This window comes from Pithys albifrons, chromosome 6 (genome assembly GCF_047495875.1).
Source record: "Pithys albifrons albifrons isolate INPA30051 chromosome 6, PitAlb_v1, whole genome shotgun sequence".
Classification (NCBI taxonomy): Eukaryota; Metazoa; Chordata; class Aves; order Passeriformes; family Thamnophilidae; genus Pithys; species Pithys albifrons.
The window spans coordinates 57,862,056-57,881,777 of NC_092463.1; the positions used below are offsets into that span (position 1 = coordinate 57,862,056).

General features: G+C 40.2%; 2 protein-coding genes across 4 annotated transcripts in view; one reads left to right on the forward strand and one right to left on the reverse strand.

Moving 5' to 3' along the window:
• CCDC73 (coiled-coil domain containing 73) overlaps nt 1-3,253 on the forward strand; it is a 63,975-nt gene extending 60,722 nt beyond the window's left edge. For all 3 annotated transcript variants that reach the window (XM_071559049.1, XM_071559051.1, XM_071559052.1), the window contains one exon: nt 2,282-3,253. In XM_071559049.1, the coding sequence (XP_071415150.1) occupies nt 2,282-2,488 (207 nt within the window). In that variant the 3' untranslated portion in view covers nt 2,489-3,253. The remainder of the gene's footprint in view (nt 1-2,281) is intronic.
• Nucleotides 3,254-3,260: 7 nt separating this feature from the next.
• Nucleotides 3,261-19,344, reverse strand: EIF3M (eukaryotic translation initiation factor 3 subunit M). Its single transcript, XM_071559053.1, has 11 exons — nt 19,241-19,344; nt 17,751-17,883; nt 16,235-16,373; nt 15,714-15,837; nt 14,646-14,740; nt 9,651-9,734; nt 8,212-8,311; nt 7,702-7,783; nt 4,581-4,724; nt 3,971-4,031; nt 3,261-3,543 (listed from the first exon to the last, which is right to left on the reverse strand). Exons 1-11 carry the CDS (start codon nt 19,280-19,282, stop codon nt 3,423-3,425), a joined length of 1,125 nt encoding a protein of 374 aa, XP_071415154.1. The 5' UTR covers nt 19,283-19,344; the 3' UTR covers nt 3,261-3,422.
• Between the last annotated feature and the right edge of the window lie 378 nt (nt 19,345-19,722).

Sequence of the window (19,722 nt, forward strand, 5' to 3'; positions counted from 1 at the left end):
GGTGGACTGTGTTTTCAAGTGACTGCAGCAGACTTGATAAGCTCAATGCCATGAGCATTCATTCTCTGAAATTCAGAACACTGAAGATCTAAATTACTCAGCTTTCCTACCCTGACTCTACTTGTGAGTGACACTGAGGTGGAGTTTTCACCAACACAGTGGTGTATTTACTCTGTCTCTCTCGTGCTTTCTCAGAGGTGGAGCCAGGAACTGACTGAACTACACCACCGACAGCTACAGCAAAGCTGTGTTTCATTATCTGACTGTGGTTCTGTCTGCTTTGTCACCTCCAAAGCTCCTTATGCACTAGTTCAGTAAAAGCTGAGAGGGACAAGAACAGAGTACCTTGCTGGTTTCACCTTATTATTTTCCAAATATTTCCACATCTCAGCCTGGGGCATTGCAGACCACTCTCTTCTGTCCTCAAATCTGTCATTTTTATGACTGATATGAAAAAGCTATTGGGAAATTAAAAATGAGCTGAACAGTCTTTTTTGCTGTGCAGTTTGTCTTGACTAACATGTATGATTTTAACTACAGCAGACTTAAGCCTTCTGCAGTTTGAGCCATCTCATTCAGCCACAGCACAGTACTCTGAAAAGGGATAAAAACTATAAACAAATGCTACAGGTGCACTTAGGATTCTAGTAAAATTATTAAGAACTCTTATTAAACATTAGTCTGTCCATGCCTGAGTACCAAAGTAAGGTTAATAAGCATCCTCAGCTCAGTTTAAACACAAGTCCCTCACTGTGCAATCACTGTTCAGCAATGAATGGTTTTTATATGTGTCCCGTTATTACTCAGTGCTGGCACTAAACACATTTTATTTGTATTTTGTTCTGAAAATGCTATGGCCTTTTAGTTTGACAGCTGGGATTATGCTTTAAAGTTTTATTCTAAACCCGCTGGCACAGAACTGTATTAATTTTTTTTTAATTTATGTATGTATGTGACCTAACTGCAATTACTTGTCCAAAGAAGTCTATTGTCTTCAGCAAAATCCAAGTAACATGGGATGGCTGTATTTCACTGGAAAATTGCACTTTCACATGTGGAAGAGCAAAACAAAGGGTTTTTTCTTGGATTATTAGTACAGGACAGGTTCAGCCCCACGTAGTAGTCCATAGAGATTTTGACTAGTGGCTGGCAATAAAGTAGGATCTATTTCTTGGTGAAACCTTAGGAAAAAGCATGGGAGAATTTAGAGGTTGAAAATTTTACTGCTCAAATGAGGAAGTTGCTTATGGAGAAGACAGTCATTGACCTGAAGTATCAGGATCTTTATCTGCATGGCAGTAACATTGTTACAAATGCAACAGGCTAAGTGAACAGTTTGCATCAATCTTACTGGTGATATTTTAAGAAATGCTTGTGCCCTGGGGAAAGAAAGTTTCAGCATAAAATTCATGTGCTAAAATAAAGATAGGCTCGACAAAGACATGGTTGGCTTACAGTTGGTTGGGGCACAGTTGCCTAAAATTAAAAAATAATTGAGCAGAGGGTGAAGGCCTCACCTTGTGATCCTGTCAAGAGAATTATCCCACCCAGAGTAGAGGATGTCACCTTGCAGGTCCCCAGGGCGCCCTGCAGCAGTGGCTCTGTGGGGCACTGGGGCTCAGGCAGGGGCTGGCGTGTGCAGGCCTCCCTGGGAACCACAGGACCTCAGACTGCAAGTGGAGAACTCTTCATTCCAATGCAAGTTTTCTGCTCATCGAGCAAAAAACTGTTTCCCTACAGTGTTGCCATCTGTCTTTGATTTGGATAGATAGGAAGCATCTATCAAATAGTAATTAAAACTATTAAAAGAACAAAAAGAACTTAACATAAAAAGCCAACCTATTGCAGGCCTTGCATTAATGATGTTTGCTTTCTAATCTATACAGCAAAGTGGAGAGGGAGTTAACACTATAAACCTCATGGGTTTGGGTTTTGTTAATCAAATGCTTGCATAGCCATAGAAATGTCAATTGCAACATTAAACTCTTTAATTAAGCTATTTATTTTGCTAATCTGCATTCTAATACAAGGTTGTCTTTTTTAAATCATACTCTTCTACAATGTCTTATGTTAAGATTTAGTTTATAAAAGTGTATTTGTCATTATCAAGTTTTCTGAATTAAATATGAATCAAATACTTCAAATTAAACGTATTTTTCCAACTGGTTTATCTTCCTGTTCACATTTCCTTGCTTGCTTAATGCTCAACAAAATCCAGTGCTCTGAAGCTTTGTACCTGAATTTCACTAGATTATGAACTGGTCCTTTTGTGTTCTCTCAGGTGAAAGAAGGATTTGCTGCTTTACAGCACAAGCAGAAGTCTTGTCCCATGACTGTAACTCCAGCAAGGACTGAAAAAGCACTGAGAGATGAGGACAGCCCTTCTCTTCATAACTCCATCACACAAACCCAAATAGACATTGAGAAATTCCTCAATTTGGAGAGACTTCATTCCACAAAAAAAAGAAAATATGAAGAAGGCCAGTGAAAATGAGTGTCAGGAGATAAGCAGGTCTTTCAGGCATAGTCAGAGCACTTACCTACATCAAATTTGCAGAGGTATTCCTACAGAATATGGTATATATGCGTACTTTCATGTTTAATACAGCATATAAAAATTTCTTATGTTCAAAAATGGATACAAGTCCTACTAATAACGTTAGTTCTATTTCTGCAATCAAATTCAAGTTACTATTGGCTTTGCCCAACGTTATAAAGTTTGTAAGTTAACATTTCAATACATGTTAAGTACAACTAAATGATTACCTGACTGTACCCTACCCAAGTTTTGGCTGAATAGTTCAATTCACTTTCTCTGTCAGACTGCTCAGTTTTCAAGCAAAATCCACTCTTTCAGAATACAATGGTTTCTGCAAACACAACTGCTTCAAGCAGTTCTAACTGGCAGAAGAACAGAAAAATCTTCTGCTTACCTTTACTGCCACATTATTTATATCTATCTGTTGTAGCTGATTCAGTATCAGTAAGGTCTCTCTCACCACTGAGGCATTGGGTTACAGAGATAAAGGTAGCAGATCTGGCTTCATAAAGCTTCACTTCTGGCTGGGTCACATTTCTGCTCCCTTGGATATCAGGGAAATTTTCTCTTACAATTCCTTACATTACCACACCTCCTTCACTTCCTACCCAGATTTCTTACAAAGAAAATCCTCATACTGTAAACCTAAACATGAACAAAAGAAGCATAACCAATATGGCCAGTTTGTTGCTGCTAATTATGTAAGAAAAACAACAGAAGATATTTTTCCCATGTTGGTTTTATTGCTGTTTTCTTTTTGTGTTGCAATTTAGAATATTTAGCTTGTTTAAACCAATTGCATACATTTTTTAGAAACTTCACAAATTGTCAATGTTTTGAATAAAATTTATCTATACTGATATTAGTAGGTGAAAAAAAATTCTTAGGTGTCTGAGAGACTGAGGAGACTGTTTTTCACTTGATTCAAATTTTGTTTCCAGGTGTTTAGAGTGTCATACAATTGCTGCCACTGCTGCTTTCCAAAAGTCCGGTGTGTGCTGTGACTAGAGAAGTAAAACAAAATTGGAAGATTATTACTAGATGTCACACTCTCCTAATAATTCTTTTATAGCAGTACTTCACTCTCACAAGCAAGTGGGAAAATTTTCATTTCCTCTATAGAAAAGCCTTCCCTTGACCAGTTAAAGGGAATTCTGTAGCCTTCCCAAATATTTAAAGCAACAACAGTCATTAGTATTCCTGTCACTATTAGGTCATTAAATGAAATGTGCTGGAAAGTAGGACTCTTTCATTAAATAAGCTAATCACATTCAGTGTGAGCTTTAATAAAATTATGATAAATAGCAACTATTTAACTACCAGCAACTGATAGAACAATACCTTGCTTCCAGTTAAAATATTCTACAAATGTAAGTGAAATAATTAGAACACACCAAGTTCTGCAAAATGCTGTGAAGAATTAAGTCTTACCTGACAACTACTTTCCTCTGTGTCTGATCTATTTTGCAGTACACCATCTTTGTCTTTACAGCTGCAAAAGAACAATGCTGTTTTGAGCAACATTTCCATGGCAGTGCAAAGGTACTAAGCTGCATAAAAACTGTTCAAAAGTAGATCAATACAAACATAAGAACAGGGCAGTGAACTCAGTATGTTTTGCTGTTGATTTTAACAGCCTGGCAGGCAGAAAAGCAAAATGATCTAACAAGATGAAGGTCGTGCACAAATCCCATTGTTTGGTGCCAATCTATTAAAGCAATATCCTGTACAGTTTTTATGAACTTCTCTCCCCTACAAACACATCCTGTTTTAATGACAGCAAACAAAACCAGATGACAGATTAAACCCGCAAACAATTTATTACTTCTATAAAGAATTACATGAGATACAGTTCCCATCACTGAGAAGAAAAACACTGTTTAAAACCACACAGTTAGGCATGTCTTTAAGCATGAAGCTGTGCAGCTCTATCTTGTAAAAAAGAAATTAAAAGACTGTATTTTTATGAATATTCAGCATTATCTTGGAAGACCCTAATTGCTAATGAGCTGTGTGTGAAGGGTGGTACCGCAGTTCTTACCGTCAATAACAAACGCTTCTACATCATCAGCTCCGATCTGAAGTTCCTGTTGCATTGTGTCAAATGATATTTCTTTATTCTCTACAGCCATTCCCATGAAAGTAAGTAGCCTCATTTTTGCCATATTGTGTTCATGCAACAAGCCTGAGTAAAACGTTGATAGTTTAATGAATTAGTTAATTATAATTCATATCAATAATTTGATTTTCATGTTATTTTTACTATATATACTTCCAATAATTTAAAACATATTTTCACTAAAAAAATATCCCACCTTTCCTTATCAATAGTTTGAGGTAAAAGATCAAATTCTGCATTTTCTTGTCTTTTTCTAAAATAACTGGATTAGTTGTGAATTCATCAAGACAATACATTTTTACTGAAAATTACCATCTACAAAAGTGAAGTGTGTAGTTTCTTTTTAAAGTAAAAGCATTATTTTAACAGAATTTTTGGTTGTGAGCAGGTGAATTTTTCAGCTGCATCACCTGGAAGAACAGCAATGCAACAACAAAGGGACAAGATGAGGTTGGTGATTTCAAAACCTTTCTCCAGCCTCACTGCTCACTCTCATGTACTTTCTGGAAAATAAACCTCTCACAGTATGGTTTGGAACATAACATTGTGGTGCCCGAGTAATGTGTTCTGGTACTGAATTAACTGTACATACACCACAGGGGAAAAAAGCATCATGAGTCCCATGTGTGCATCCATCGTGGCAAGAGAAGTGCTCTCCAGAAACAGTGGGACAGGTGTTGGAGTCAGGTTACATCTTTTACATGACTGCACCAATGGCAACACAAGGAACTGAGGCAAGGGCTTGCACATCTAAATCAGAGACCATTTTCCTGGAGAAAAGCCTAGGTTAACCAAAAAACACTGAGATGAAACAAGGCATTTCTTAATCCCAAGGTCCATGAGGTACCAACTAAGATCCAGTGGATGTTTCTTCAAAATGAATGCCAGTCTTTTTGTTTCAGAATGACATTATAAATATTCACATTGCTTCAGTAAATATTTAAGTTTGGAATTTATAACACCCATACACCAACAGGAAAGCACATTAGTGCAGGGCATCATGTTGTGTTAATTAGCTGTAATTATGATGCAGGTTCCCTATTTGGCACCGATTCAACAAAAATGCGATCACCATAATTCATACGAATGAGGAGCACCAGCAACTATACCTAACTGGGTTTTATGAAACTCTACAAGCATCAAAAAATCAATTAGCACACATTAACCCTAATTAACAAATGCAAATGAGATGCTGATTAACTTTGCGAAAAGACTGCTGGTAATACCAGATTAACTGTGGCCATGTTAGGGCGATGCAGGTGACACAGATACTGCTACCGCTGGCCCAAGTTGTCAGCATTAATAACACAACAAATTGTAACAAACTGATGCCACCTGTAGGAGCCTTTGCTGCAGAGCTTTTGTGGGCCAGTTGTAACTGGTCCTGATCCAGGAAAGGCTGCATTTACAGCTGATGCTCTACTGCCACTGAAATCCTATTATTAAATAGCCTGTTTTTTAAACCCTGGTATCTTGGCATGTTATTAAAAAAAAATCTCTAAAGCATGGTTAAAAATTTGGGAACAGATCATTTTTGAATGCCTCCTCTAATAACTGAATTGTTCTATATACCAACTGCCCTTGTTTTTCAAAGGCTTGGCTGAACCACTCAGTTCCCAGCATTACCATCTGTGCTGCCCACTGCTCAAAGACACGCAGAAGTTCTGAGTACACCACAAAGCAGGTGAGAAATCAAGGTAAGTGGAAGACAAGGCTGTCCTTCAAAACAGTTACATAGATATTTAAGGATTTTACTGAGATTATCAGACTCCTTGCCAAAGAAATCACAACTGATGTGTATTATACAAATAACGCTACATGTATGTGGAGTTAATCTTCCATAAATTTATTCAAATGTTAGTGTAACAGCATTTTCAACAAATACTTCTGTGGACAAATAATTAACAAATAAGCCCAAACCCCACTTTCCCCTGACAAAGAAAAAGCCTAAGATGTCTGTACAACTAATGTTCAAATACATGTGACAGAAAGTACACTTATCCTACATACACATTTACAAGCTCCCAAAAACTTGCTGCTAATTTTATCCACCAAAAAAATCCCATGGATATTTCCATCATTTTAATACCCAAAGTACCACCATTTTAAACCTCTGTGGGTAATTATTCTCAGAATTGTATCACACTCCATTAAACAAAATAATGCACGTGTTAAAAGGCTGCAGTAAACTCTGTTTTAACAAAACTATGCCTTTCCTCAAATGCATTCAGCCAGTGTTCAAGTGTCATTTCAAAATCAAAGTTATAAAAAAAAATCATATTTTTATGGAAACATTTATTCATTACCAATATGTCAAAACCTTAATGCAGTAATAAAAAAACCTGCATCATTGAGCAATTTCTGCATTGTCACTGACCCCTGTCCTAAAAAACTGGAATATAAAAAACGTAATTTTAATGCATGCAATAGCTTATGAACCAGTGCTCCTTTGAAACAGTCAATTACACATCAATGGGGGAGTGTCAAAGTGTTAATTACTACTCCTTTTTTCCACAGTGTGTAAATAAAGAGGGTGCTGACATTAACATTCCATCACATTGCTTCATGTGATGAAACAAATTAACTGGGACAGACTGTGGCTTGCCAGGTCTAATGCATCAGCACACGCAGACACACACTCACACTATTTGTATGGTTCAGCTTACTATTCAGGAGAAGTATTTGCTGTTATAAAGTTATTCATAATAAAAAAAAATATTAGGAGATTTAGACAAGCTGGTGGTTTACTCAATAAAGCTGTGGTGTCTGGTCTAGCCCTGAGTATCAATGCACTAAAGCTCACCTCCTTAAGAGAAAACAGTGGGTAAAAACACAGTTCTTCCAAGTCCATAAAACAGCTTGGTTTGGTAGAACAAACCACAGTTAGATGGTGCATTGATGACCCAGCAGAGGTTATAGTCTACAAATTCTAATCCATTCCTACAAATTCCTATTAAATTTCCTTGGCTTCAATATGGCTCAAAGGGAAGCACTTCGTGGCTTCTGTATCTTAAGCCAGAAATGTAATGATCTGAAAACTTACCAAGGGAGTCAATGAAGTCTTTGTTGTTCTGATAAAACTTGACATAGGATGCTAGTTTAGCACTTACAAAAATTGTCAAAAGCTAGAAGATGGAAAACAAACATAATAACAGTTTAATTATTATCTTGGTTTCCCTCCATGCAGGCTGGACAGGTATAACTATAAGCTATTTGTACTGAACACAAGAATAAATTGTCAAGAGCTAAAAATTCTGTCTCCTGTCAATCGCTGTGGGCAATCTGTGCTGAGCTTACTTCCTTTTCTCAGACTTGAAAGGCAGATTTGCCACACAACTCACGTGAGGGCAGGACTTGTAACTGAGTTGCTTAAACTTTGAAAGGAAACATTCACAAGAATTTTTTTTTTAATTCTAAAGTCATTACAAGAAATAGCACTTGGCAGCTCAGGATTACTGACACAGATAACTATTCTAATGGATTTCAAAAGAAACTAATAAAACAGAGGGCTCTAGAGGTATCAAACCATCTTGCTGAAAACAAAGCTACTTACATCATGAATGAGTTCTCCTTCCAAAAATTTTACTGGTTTTAAGGCAAGAAGATGATCAAAGAGAAAAGTATTTGGATCCTTCAATGCTCGTACAATACATCTAATGAAAAAAGGAAAATGCTTACTTTTAAAGCAATACACATTCTTATGACTGAGTGCAACTCCATTTGTTCCTTGCTTTCCAGGAAACACTCAAGAGTTTTCACTGTTCTTAAATGTAAGACATGCCACATTCCAATCTTAATCTTCATTTTACAGATGGAAAAAACAAGGAACAGGAAGCATTAAGTAATTTGCCCACAAATGAAATGTGCCAGGTGGTAAGACCACAGGTCACCCTACCGTTTTCATCTATGCATTTACTTCCAGCCCAGCCTTCATTCCTAGAGGTATTTTTACTGTCCTCCTAAAATGTCACAGAATCAAGTTGCTTAAGAAGATTAATTATACTTGAATATGTGACACAAAACAGCGGAAACCCCAACACCAACCAGTGCAAGGCCTATGATTTATTGGTTGCAGCTCCAGACTCGAACAGCACTGTGTGTTTCTGGGGCTCCAGATGAAAGCTTTTGTCAGCAGCACATCGGAGGCCTCGGCGCTCTGCTCGCCGACAGCCCAGCCCACGGCCCTTCCCCACACTGGAACACCAGGAGAACCCACACTCTGCACGGACACAGCACAACCACCAGCCCTGGGCACACATGAACAGGCCACAGGTCGCCAAAGGGTACCCAGAGAAGTTTTCACTTATGCACAGCCACTCTAATTTTCAAAAGGAGTCATCCTGATTTTCCTCCATGGCTAAGTATAAACAACTCCCTGGAGAACTACTGGTTGTACATATCTGGCAAAGCTACACAACTTACTGAAGAACTAATTCCTAAGAAAAATCATGATGGTTAGAATGTCAAAATACAAGCTTTTCCTCATTTTAGCCTGCAGGGAAAACAGTTATGAATCAATTTAGTACAACTTGTCCAACAATAAGTTTATTTCTTTGCAGTTCTCATCTTTCACACTTGCCCATAGAAAAGAGCAAAAGAATGTCTTTTCAACAGAAAGTGCTATTTGAGAAGAACACCCAGGGTTAGATAATTAAACATGCACTAAGTAAAAAATCTGAAATAAAGGATACCAGTTCAAATTTGGATTGCACAGCTGATGTAAACAAAGTCCTTATGCAAGTCTGATCTCTCAGCAGTGACCAGAAATGCTCCTGTGCACTTGCACATGAGTAAATCTGGCTCTGCCCAGAAACAACCAAACCTGCTGTGGACTGCACAGATAAACTCACTGAGCCAGCAGTGCTACAGGACAGAGGCTGTGGCAGGGCCTTTGCCTGCCAGGCCATTCAATACTCTAAATAGTATGGCAATCCAAACAGTTTGTCAGTTGGGGAAAAGCTACTTTTAAGGGAACTGGGAAGTCAGTTTTACCTGTGAGCATCAACTCTAGCCTGGGAAGCATTGTCCTCCGTGTAACTTCCCAGCAGCTCCACCATTACTTTTGCTGCAGTGTCACTATAAGAAGAAAAAATAAAGTTACCTCAGAATTGCTGAAAAAATAGTTCAAACAAGACACTCAAATATTTAAATAATTCCATTATGATGTTATAGGTCAAATTAAATTACACTTGAAAAAGATGTAGATGATTCATTTTAATTCTAGTGGAGAGAACAAATTAACTAGATGTACTCTTTCAATTCTTGTTCTACAAAATGTTTATCTTCACCCTTCATTTCATTCTCTTAAATTGATAAATTACCTGCTGGTTATGGAAAAGCTTTCTGAGCTGGGAACAGCTTTATATGGTTCACTAGAATGCTCCTCTTGTGCACATCTGGATTTAATCATTGCAGAATAAGTAGCGCTGCAAAGTTTATTTCAAATGTAAAATGGCATATCTTAAGGAATATTTATTGTCAGGAAAATGACTGTATAAAAGTGCTTTATTCTTTCACAGAATCTCTCTTCAAGTATTCAGAGAGCTGCTCATTTTACTGACACAATTACACAAGAATTAGACTGGTTCAGGCTGCTATGAAGCAAACAGATTCCAACACTGCTCCGACAGACAGACCTTAGAAAAACACCTCATTCTCAGGAAACTGGGTAAACCTACAGCCTTGTCTTCCAGATTATTTTGTAAACAACATCCCTGTTACTGCAAACCAGCTCTGAAACTGCTACTGTGTCATTTAACAGAGGTTTTTTCCCTTAGCAGTTGTTACCACTAACGAGGTCCTGATGCTTTTTACAAAATTTTCAGAAAAAAAATGTACACACAAATTGCTATTTCCTATTTCTCACGGAATTCTTGTTAACTCTTACACTAGAGGGCTGTGTCAGTTCTTCTTACAGATAAACACAGAATCAGAATAGATTGGGTTGGAAAAGACCTCTGAGATCATCAATGCCAACCCTTGGTCCAACTCCAGTCCCTTTACCAGATCATGGCACTCAGTGCCACAGCCAATCTCAGGTTAAAAACCTCCAGGGATGAAAAGATTTTGCTGATGCCATGTCACTACCTCGTTAGAACAAGACACGGTGTGGATGTACATACAACCAAAACTCCAAGTGAGAGCACAGCACAGCTCAGTACTGTGAGCCTGTGCTTTGCACAAGCCTCCCACGCACAGACACACACTGGCCACCACCTCCCCAGGGGGTTCTGTGTCAGTGGGGCAAGGCTGGATACTGCTCTCCAGAGCACAGTGAGCTGCACCATCAAGTGGAGCTCTTCCCTTAAAGTAGCTCATTTGCACATACAGCAAATTTTCCCATGTGGTAAAAGCCTACACGATGTTCCTTAAAACAAAAACCCTGAAAGAGTAAAGTTTCAATTTGCATTCATTACTTAAGTTAATGGCATAAACTGCAGAGGGAAATAACTAACCAACATAACACACCTAGTATGTCTGTGTTGTGACAGAGGTTTAACCCATATAGCAGCACAGGTCTGAATGGCTTTTATAGTACAGTAACAGTATCTTTATATGGGTATGTATTTTAAATCTCACCGTACTGCTGTTCGAACACCACTCTGTTGGAGGGAGAGGTTTGTTTGTGTAGAGAATTTACCGGATCTCAAAGATGCGCAGTACAAATATGAAGACATCATGGGCAACATCATATACAATCTGAATGTACATTCAATGGAGACAGTTTGTGCCCAAGGCAGGGGAATTTTCTATAGGTCCCAGAACCATGTTCAGGGATACAAGTTTGAATGAAATATCTGTTTTAATACTCCAGCTGAAGGTCAGCTCATGTATTGTCATGGCAACCAATACTGATGAAGAAGAATTGACAGCTCTGTATCAGTGAAAAAAAATAATTTAGATCATATTATATATGAAAGCAGCATTTGCATATAAATAAGTCCATGACACTATGGTTTTAGCACTGGTGAAATCTTACCAACACCAGGTGATGTAGTGGAGACAAAGGACCAGTCTAATACAGACATTGTATAGACATTTAAACAAAGAGTCTCAGCTCATGTGCTATTTTCAACCCAACAATACACAACTCCTTATTTAATACAAACTTTCACTAGTTGCTCTAGTACACTTCAGAGATATAGTACAGTTTTCTGGAACTTTTCCTCTCCTAATCTTTCCCTTAGGAGCAAACATTGAAAACTATCATTTTACTAATTTCAAATAGTTTTAGGTTTTATTTGTTGGGGTTTTTTTTAAGGGGGAAGGAGTGGACTCTTTCACCTGCATCTCTAGAAAACATTTGAAGGCTACAAGACAATCACTCCCAAACTTTCCTTGCTAAATTCTTGTGAGCCTCAGCAAATAAGGCAGGCCTTTGGTCTTCAATCTATTCAATGTCAATTACTACCATAAAAAAGGATGTTTAAACCAGTAATACAGATCATTATTTTACTACAGCTCATTGCTAAATGTATCTCACCTAAGTTGCAAATGTGAACAGTTTTTCTAGCAAGGCAGCTTGCACAAGTGTTCTTGGCTCCACTTGCCAGCCTAGATGCATAACTTGACAAAAAGCCAGTGAGAACTGAAGAGTGATGGTAGATAAAAGGAAGGAAAAAAACACAACAAGGCATTCAGAGACTTAGTAAGATGTTGGAATCAAGTCCCTCTACATTACATGATACTAAATGCAACTAAAATGAAACAAAACAATTACTTTGCAGGTGCCTGACATGCTGAGCTTTTTGCTGCAGGTATTAACCAGACCTGCCAGACCTGTTTGAATTTAACTTGTCTAGGATGAATGCTGCTCTGAATCCTGCCACGTCAATGGCAGACACCAGCTGTAAGCTGCACCAGCTGGAAAGATTTAATGCAACAAGCTTTCACTGGACACCAGAGGAAAAGGGACACCACACGAAACATCTGTATCATTTACTTTTCAGGAGCTACTGATCTATTAACTACCAACTTATTCACTGGGAGAAAGTTGGGAGAAAGCTGCAGAAAACCATCTCTTTACCATATTTTAAAACGTGAACAAAAAAACTTTGTTTTCAACAATGCAGTTATTTTCCCTTGATTAAAACCAACATGGTAACTGAGGTATAATTCTTACTACTTATTTTTCAGTTCCTACTGATCTTCCCATACTGCCAGACAGAGCAACATTCCTGAGTGCTACAGCTGGAATGCTGCTGTGAGTTTCCCATACTATTGCAAACACTGCCCACTGATCCAGGAGAGCGAACCAGGGCAAAGGTGCCAGGGTCACTTCTTGTTTTCTTTTGTGGAGAGCAGTGCAAGTGCTCTGAAACACTGCTCTGCTCAGTGCACAGCTTGCTGCAACTGCTGGTAAGTACACTGCATGAAGGAGTAGTATCTTCGAGGGTTTGGGGAAGGTTTTAATGCCTAACCTAAAAGTATCACCTGTGACTGGTAAGCAAAAACGACTTAGTAGCAAGGTTACTTACTGGTAGCAGTGGGAAAAAACCCTATAAGTTTAATCCACTGATTTGATAGGAAGACTAGATAAAAATAGTTAGCTATTGATTATGAGAATTAAACTAGTTAAAACTTCACAACAAATCAACAGAATGAGATGTGTTTAAGAGTAGGAGCAGTATTAGTGTAATATTTCTGAAACAAAGCACTAAGCCATGGCTAAGATCTGTGATTAACATTTCTGAATTTATTTTGACCATCTGAAATCTGCCATACAGTACTATCGGTGCAGCAGCATTTTAATGTTACAAACAGGAATTCACACTAAGGTAGCTGACAGAGTACCACTCCATAAGGATTAGTCATCCCTAAACTGAGGTTAGTTAAAGATGATCCTGCTGTGCTGATGAAGCATTTCCAAGCTACAATTTCAGCAGGCCAGAATAAGTCAACTCTCCTGACAGAAGGAACTCTTCTCCACCCATGACAGCTTCACACTTGCCTTTTCTAACCCCTGGCAAGGGTTAGGGTCCAACCAACTGTGCAGTCACACAGATGCTACACCAGCACAAACACAGGTACCGGCAGCTGCAGGGGACAGGGGCTACAGGACAGAACTGCTTCCTTATGCACCAAATTTGGGAAATGCAAGTGCAGTTCTGGTACCAGTGTGAGTCAGCAGTGGAGAGGTCCTGATGCTGCCTCACTGTGAACATCAAACAAAGCCTAGAAAACTAACTCAGAAAAAGCAGAATGAAGGGGAAGGGCAGGGGGAAGCAACACACAGCCCAACCATGTGCCCATCCCAGACTACAGGGACAGTCTAGATAGGCTCAAACTGTTGTGGAACTACATGTTGGAACCACTGGACACCAGCCCATCTGTGCAGCCCTGGCCAGTGCAGTCAATGCACCACATCACACCTGCAAGATAAACTGATGGCAGCTCTCAGTTAAGGCTTGCATTAATTTACAGGCACGATACACACAGGATTCCTTCACATGCCAGAAGACAGTGGTCTGCCAAGTTTGTTAGATCAAAGATGATCCAGGATAATAATTCAAAATGGCCAAGCAGGTATTCTGTGGACATTAATTTCCATGATTAGTGGAAAGCTCTGTCCTAAAGGTAATGTTTACATAAAAAGACTGATTCTGTTTGCTGTGATTGATAAGCCTCCCCATATCATTAAGTAGGAGATAGCACTACCATGCACTCAAATGTCAAAAGTGTAATTAAATAATAAACTTGGCATAATGCTCTAATGCTCTAAGATTAGTATTTATAGAAAGGAATAGTGTTATTTTGGGAGTCTGTGGTTTGCAGCTAATTCACTACTAACTTTCATTTTCTTGGGAACACGGGTTTAATACAAGAGTGCTTAAAAACATTATAAAACCCCACAAGTGTATTTAGATTGAATTATCAGTAAAGATTAATTTTAAAAGTGCTGTGAGAAATACTCTCCTCACAGATCACCTACAGTACATTGGCTTAAAAAAACACAGTTATCTACTATCTATGACGTGTCTTTTATACCTTTTCTTGCAGTCTACTAGGACATCATAGAGCAGTCTCAGAAGAGTGTGCTTTTTCTCTGTGGCCAGATTCCAGTCAGAAATCCATTTTCGGACCTAGGTAGAATTATAAGTGAAAAAGAAGCATTGGGGAAAAGACTTCAATAACACTTGTAGTATTTTTCATTTTCTCCCTACCAGAAAAGGATTGAAAATATCTTGCACAGAGATTTCTCTTTTAGGTCCTCTGACTCTCAGGCTCTCCGTGCAGAACCTGAAGTTTTCCTGTGAGAAGCTGAAAATCTGTGCTCTCCATGCTTCTTCCTAAATGAGGATGTGTGAGTCTCATAGACTGATTCCAGAGCAAGAGACAAGAACTTGACTCCTCATTCCTGATCAAAGCTTCTCACTTTGATTTCTATCACAGGAATGAAACAGACACATCTAACTACGATCAGCATCAGAAATGAAAAATAAAGAGCAGTTTCACTCAGATTCTGTAGACAGGCCTTTAAAAGATAAATTCTGTATTCTGCATTTCTTAATTAGAGGAAAAGAATGGTTCGGGATGGCAGGAACCTTAAAGATTATCTAGTTCCAACTCCCCTGCCATGGGTAGGGATGCCACACACTAGATTAGGGTGCTCAGAGTCCTATCCAACCTGGCCTTGGAACACTTCCAGGGATGGGGTATCCACAGTTTTTCTGGGCAGCCTGTTCAGTGCTTCAGCCCCTCGCCATCAAGAATTTATTCTTAACATCTAAAACCTTAATTTCTTCTCTTTTAGCTTAAAACCATTACCCCTAGTCCTATCACTATTTGCCCATGTCAAAAGTTACTCCCCCTCTTTTTAATAAGCTCCCTTTAAAGTAGAAGGCCACAATAAGAGCCTTCTCTTCTCCAGGCGGAACAATCCCAATTCTCTCAGCCTTTCCTCATAGGAGAGGTGTTGCATTTCTCTAATCACCTTCCTGGCAATATCACTATGCTCTGACATATTGTAACAGAGACTGTGTGTATCAGCTCTGACTAACATTCAGTGAGGTGCCACATGGTTAAGGCCACAACTTGAAGAGCCACATGAATTACCTGATCTAGTTCAGTTGGAATGTACTGGATGGCACCACATGACGAGGCCACTTTCAGAAGGCTGCAGTACACTGTGTACCTCACAGGAGTGTTCTTGTCCATGCCATGGAAGAGATTGCTCAGGCTACACCACAAACAAGGAAAAATGCAGTTAAAGAGGTTTCAAGAAGCATTACTGGAGTGCAGATAAATGTTCTACTATGACACATGCTAAAACAAAGCACCTGGTGGCACCTTACAATGCTGATGAATTTTAACAGCTTCCACTTTTGTGATCATTTTAAGCACACAAGCTGAAAACTATGCATTTTAATTTTAATTTTCTAATACCCAAGAAAGAAAAAAATCTGTTGGTACTTCTATTTTATGATATGAAAAAAAATATTAAAAAAAAGAGTGCTTCATGCAACAGACAGACACCCCGGACTTTGATTTAAAGATGTACAAGGTAATCCTTCCTCTTTAGAGACACAATTACTTTGCAAGGTACACTGTCTCATTTTCCTCTGTACAATACTTACAGCTGCAATCTAAGAGATGGGCGCTCTCCTTCCCGAAATTTTACCAACTTCTCACACAGGTTTTCAATCAGTGCTTCTTGTTTGTCAGGTTCCAGGATAAGAAGCAAAGAGACTACGCTGTTCATCACACTCTCAACATCTGCATAAAACACAACATAGAGCTGTTGAAAACTACAAGCAGCAATCATCAGCAGCTACCTCGTGCTGGAGGAACTTCTGCTATGAGTGATTATTTTCCCGCAGCAAGAAGTGTAAAAGAGAGAAAATGCCGAGATAACCAACCTGGGTGTTCATCAGAATATACCAGAGACTTGGCTCAGGTGGTCTGACACCAACACATCTCCATGTAAGGCAAGAATTACCACTCTAAGGTCAACAACAAATGTGGTATTTGGTATCACACTCGCTCTGAATTCTGTTTACATGCAAGAGAGTTCACAAGAACTTCAGGTTTTGGTCTTAAAAACAGTGGCTTCCTCTTGCACATCCAGAAAACTGCCCACAGTTTACAGTGAGACTACCAACACCTAGTGCTCAACTACAATAAAACATTTCACTGGTACAAGGGATTCCCAGACCACAGGGAAAATGCCCACAAGAACAACGAAGTACATTCAGAATCCTCCCCAGATCGTGTTTTAAGTGTAGTGTTCCATCCTTCCCAAACAGAACAGACAGGTTTTGTCTTTCCTTCTCAGTCTGCCCAAATATCAGTCACACAAAGGCTAAGAACAAAACTCATTACATATGGAAAATATTTATTCTCCAAAATGACATCCGACCATCAAAAAGCAGAGCAGCATTTCCTCCTCATCTGCACACAGTAGAAAGAAACATGAAAAATAACCTTAAGTTATCCTTGTTAGATGAACCAAGCATTCTTTCAAACAACACATATTGCTCATATTAGCAACTGATTTTTTTCATGTAGAAGTTTTAGATGGAATTTGTATATTGGTACAGACAGCAGCAGGCACAGGAAGACCACTGAAAGCTACTGCAGCATTATCAGTGTAATTAAAAAGTATTAGTGCAGTTTCTAACTCAAAAAGTTACTGACTACTGAAAATCTCAATGCCTTCAGACAATAACAATCAGTTAATGTTTAAGACTTAACCTTCTACTTACAGATGTCCAGTCTTAATTTTTGTTACTTTAATTTTTCTTGATCTGCAGCATCACAGACATTAATTGACAGTAAGTCTTATTTTTATAATACTTTTTTTTCTCATAGGGAAAACCCTGTTTTACATACAGCTCGATACGCCCTCATTACAAGCACAGTCAAGCTTGACGTCTGACTTCTTCAAAGGGCTCTGGATGTTTGGAGGAGGGAGGAGCAGAGTACATGCAAATTTTCTGTGGCACTGATGGCAATAAGCAGTTCCAGCTTTATGAAGATGCATGGCTTGTGTACTGACACATGCCACACACTTCTAAATCCTGCCAGCTGTTATGTTTGAAAGCACTGATGGTGGTATGTTTTGCAAAACCACGAAGATTTAAAGGTGCAAACCTTTGTCATCCTCCTTCAGGCACACATCACACACTTCAATAATCTGTGCCAAGTCCACATGAAGTCCACCTTCAGCGTTTTCTTCAGAGATTTCTGCTCCTTTGGATTTCAGGTAAGCTCGCAGTTCTGCAGCCTTAATAAAAAGAAAGACAATACAAACCAAAACAGTTGTTTTGTGAACAGCAAGGTTAAAGTATTTAAGTTACTTACAGATTTTTGTTCTGCAACCCCTCCTGTGCCCCCAGCACTCACTCACACTTCCTACCACTCTGTACCCCCCACAACACTCCCTCTCCTCCACTTCCAGGTGTAACCCCAACTCGGTGCCAGATGTAGCACATGCTGTGGCTGGTTTGTCAGTGACTGAACAGGTCACACAACTGCTGGACTTTCTCAAAGTGTGAACACATCACTCACAACTGGCTACTGCACAGCAGGCCTATTAAGGTTCTGTGACTAAGATGCTCTCTTATGAATTTTTATTATCTTTTACTCTCTTTGAAAACTTCAGGTAAACAGTCAAACTCTTCAGTTGCTTCTTCACCAGAAAAGGATGGTATAAACCAGAAAAAGGGTTCATAGAGGGCAGGACTTACAGCCTTCACACAGTTTAGAGACAGATCCCAACATAACCATAGAATGGTTCGGGTTGGAAGAGACCTGAAAGATCATCTCATTCCAACTCTCCTGCCACGGACAGGGAACCTTCCACTAAAAGGTTGCTCAGAGCCCTCTCCAACCTATGACTTGCCTTACACTGTCAGGATTTAAACCTCCACTAAAAAAATACCTTTTCCTCAGTGACAGGTCTAGGCATTAACTTCACAATCCATGGTTTCAGCAGCAGAGCCATAAAACTCCAGACACAGCCACACAACTTTTGGCACAGACCAGGATGCTGTTGTGACAAGCATCACCTACATCAGGTCCACCGCCAAATCATTACAGAAACGTAACACACAACTAAATGCTCCGGGACCCTTTAATGACACCAAGTGTCACTTATATCGCGTTCAGAGCCAAAACATTAAAGAACCATAACACAAATGGAAATGCTCCGGGACCTTTGGCTGCACCAAGGATGTTTCACATCAGACACTACGGCAAGTGAAAACTAGACTGGAGGCTGTGTGTGCATTTCTTGCAGATTTCCAGCTCAAAGACACGGGCAACAACAAACCCTAAAGTCCAAAGTCACCACAAAGAAGCAGCTCAAAGGTAAAACCCGCAGTTCCCACGGGTGCCGCTCCGAGCATCCTGCCCACCCGATGCCGTATGCGGACCGGCCTTCTAAATAAAGCGCAGGGGCGAGGAGGGCCGGGAGCGGAGCGCCGGGGAGGAGAATGCTGAGGAGGGAGCCGCACACACAGCCATTATTTGCAGTGTCTCTAATCGCCCGCTTGATCTCGGCAGGAAAGCGCCCGGCCGAGCTCTCGGTGCGCTCTGAGGGCCCCGGCGGGGTCGGTCCCGCCGCCCCCGGCCCGGCTGACCTGGTCCTCCTCGGTGATGTCGATGAAGGCCGGGACGCTCATGGCTCCGAGCACGCCGCGCTCCGGAAAGGCGGCCCCGCTTCCGCCGCCGCTCCCTCCCGGGTCGCTTCCGCTTCCCGCCGCCAGCCCCGCCCCGACCGCCTGCGCTGCCCGATCCCTCCCTGCCTGATCCCTCCCTTGATCTCTCCCCTCCCTTCCCTTGCCGCCGCCAGCCCCGCCCCGACCACCTCCCCTTCCCTGCCTCTTCCCTGCCTCTTCCCTGCCTCTTCCTACCTTTCCCGATCCCTCTCTTCCCCATCGGTCCCCGTCCCGATCCCTTTCTTCCCACCGCCAGCGGGCGGGGCCCGCGCTGCGACCGCCTTCCAAACCAAACAAACCAAACCTTCCCAGCGCAAAACCTTCCCAGCGCAAAACCTTCCCGAGCCTTTCATTCTCTTCCCAGGCCTTCCCTTCCCTTCCCAAGTCTTCCCTTCCCTCTCCCC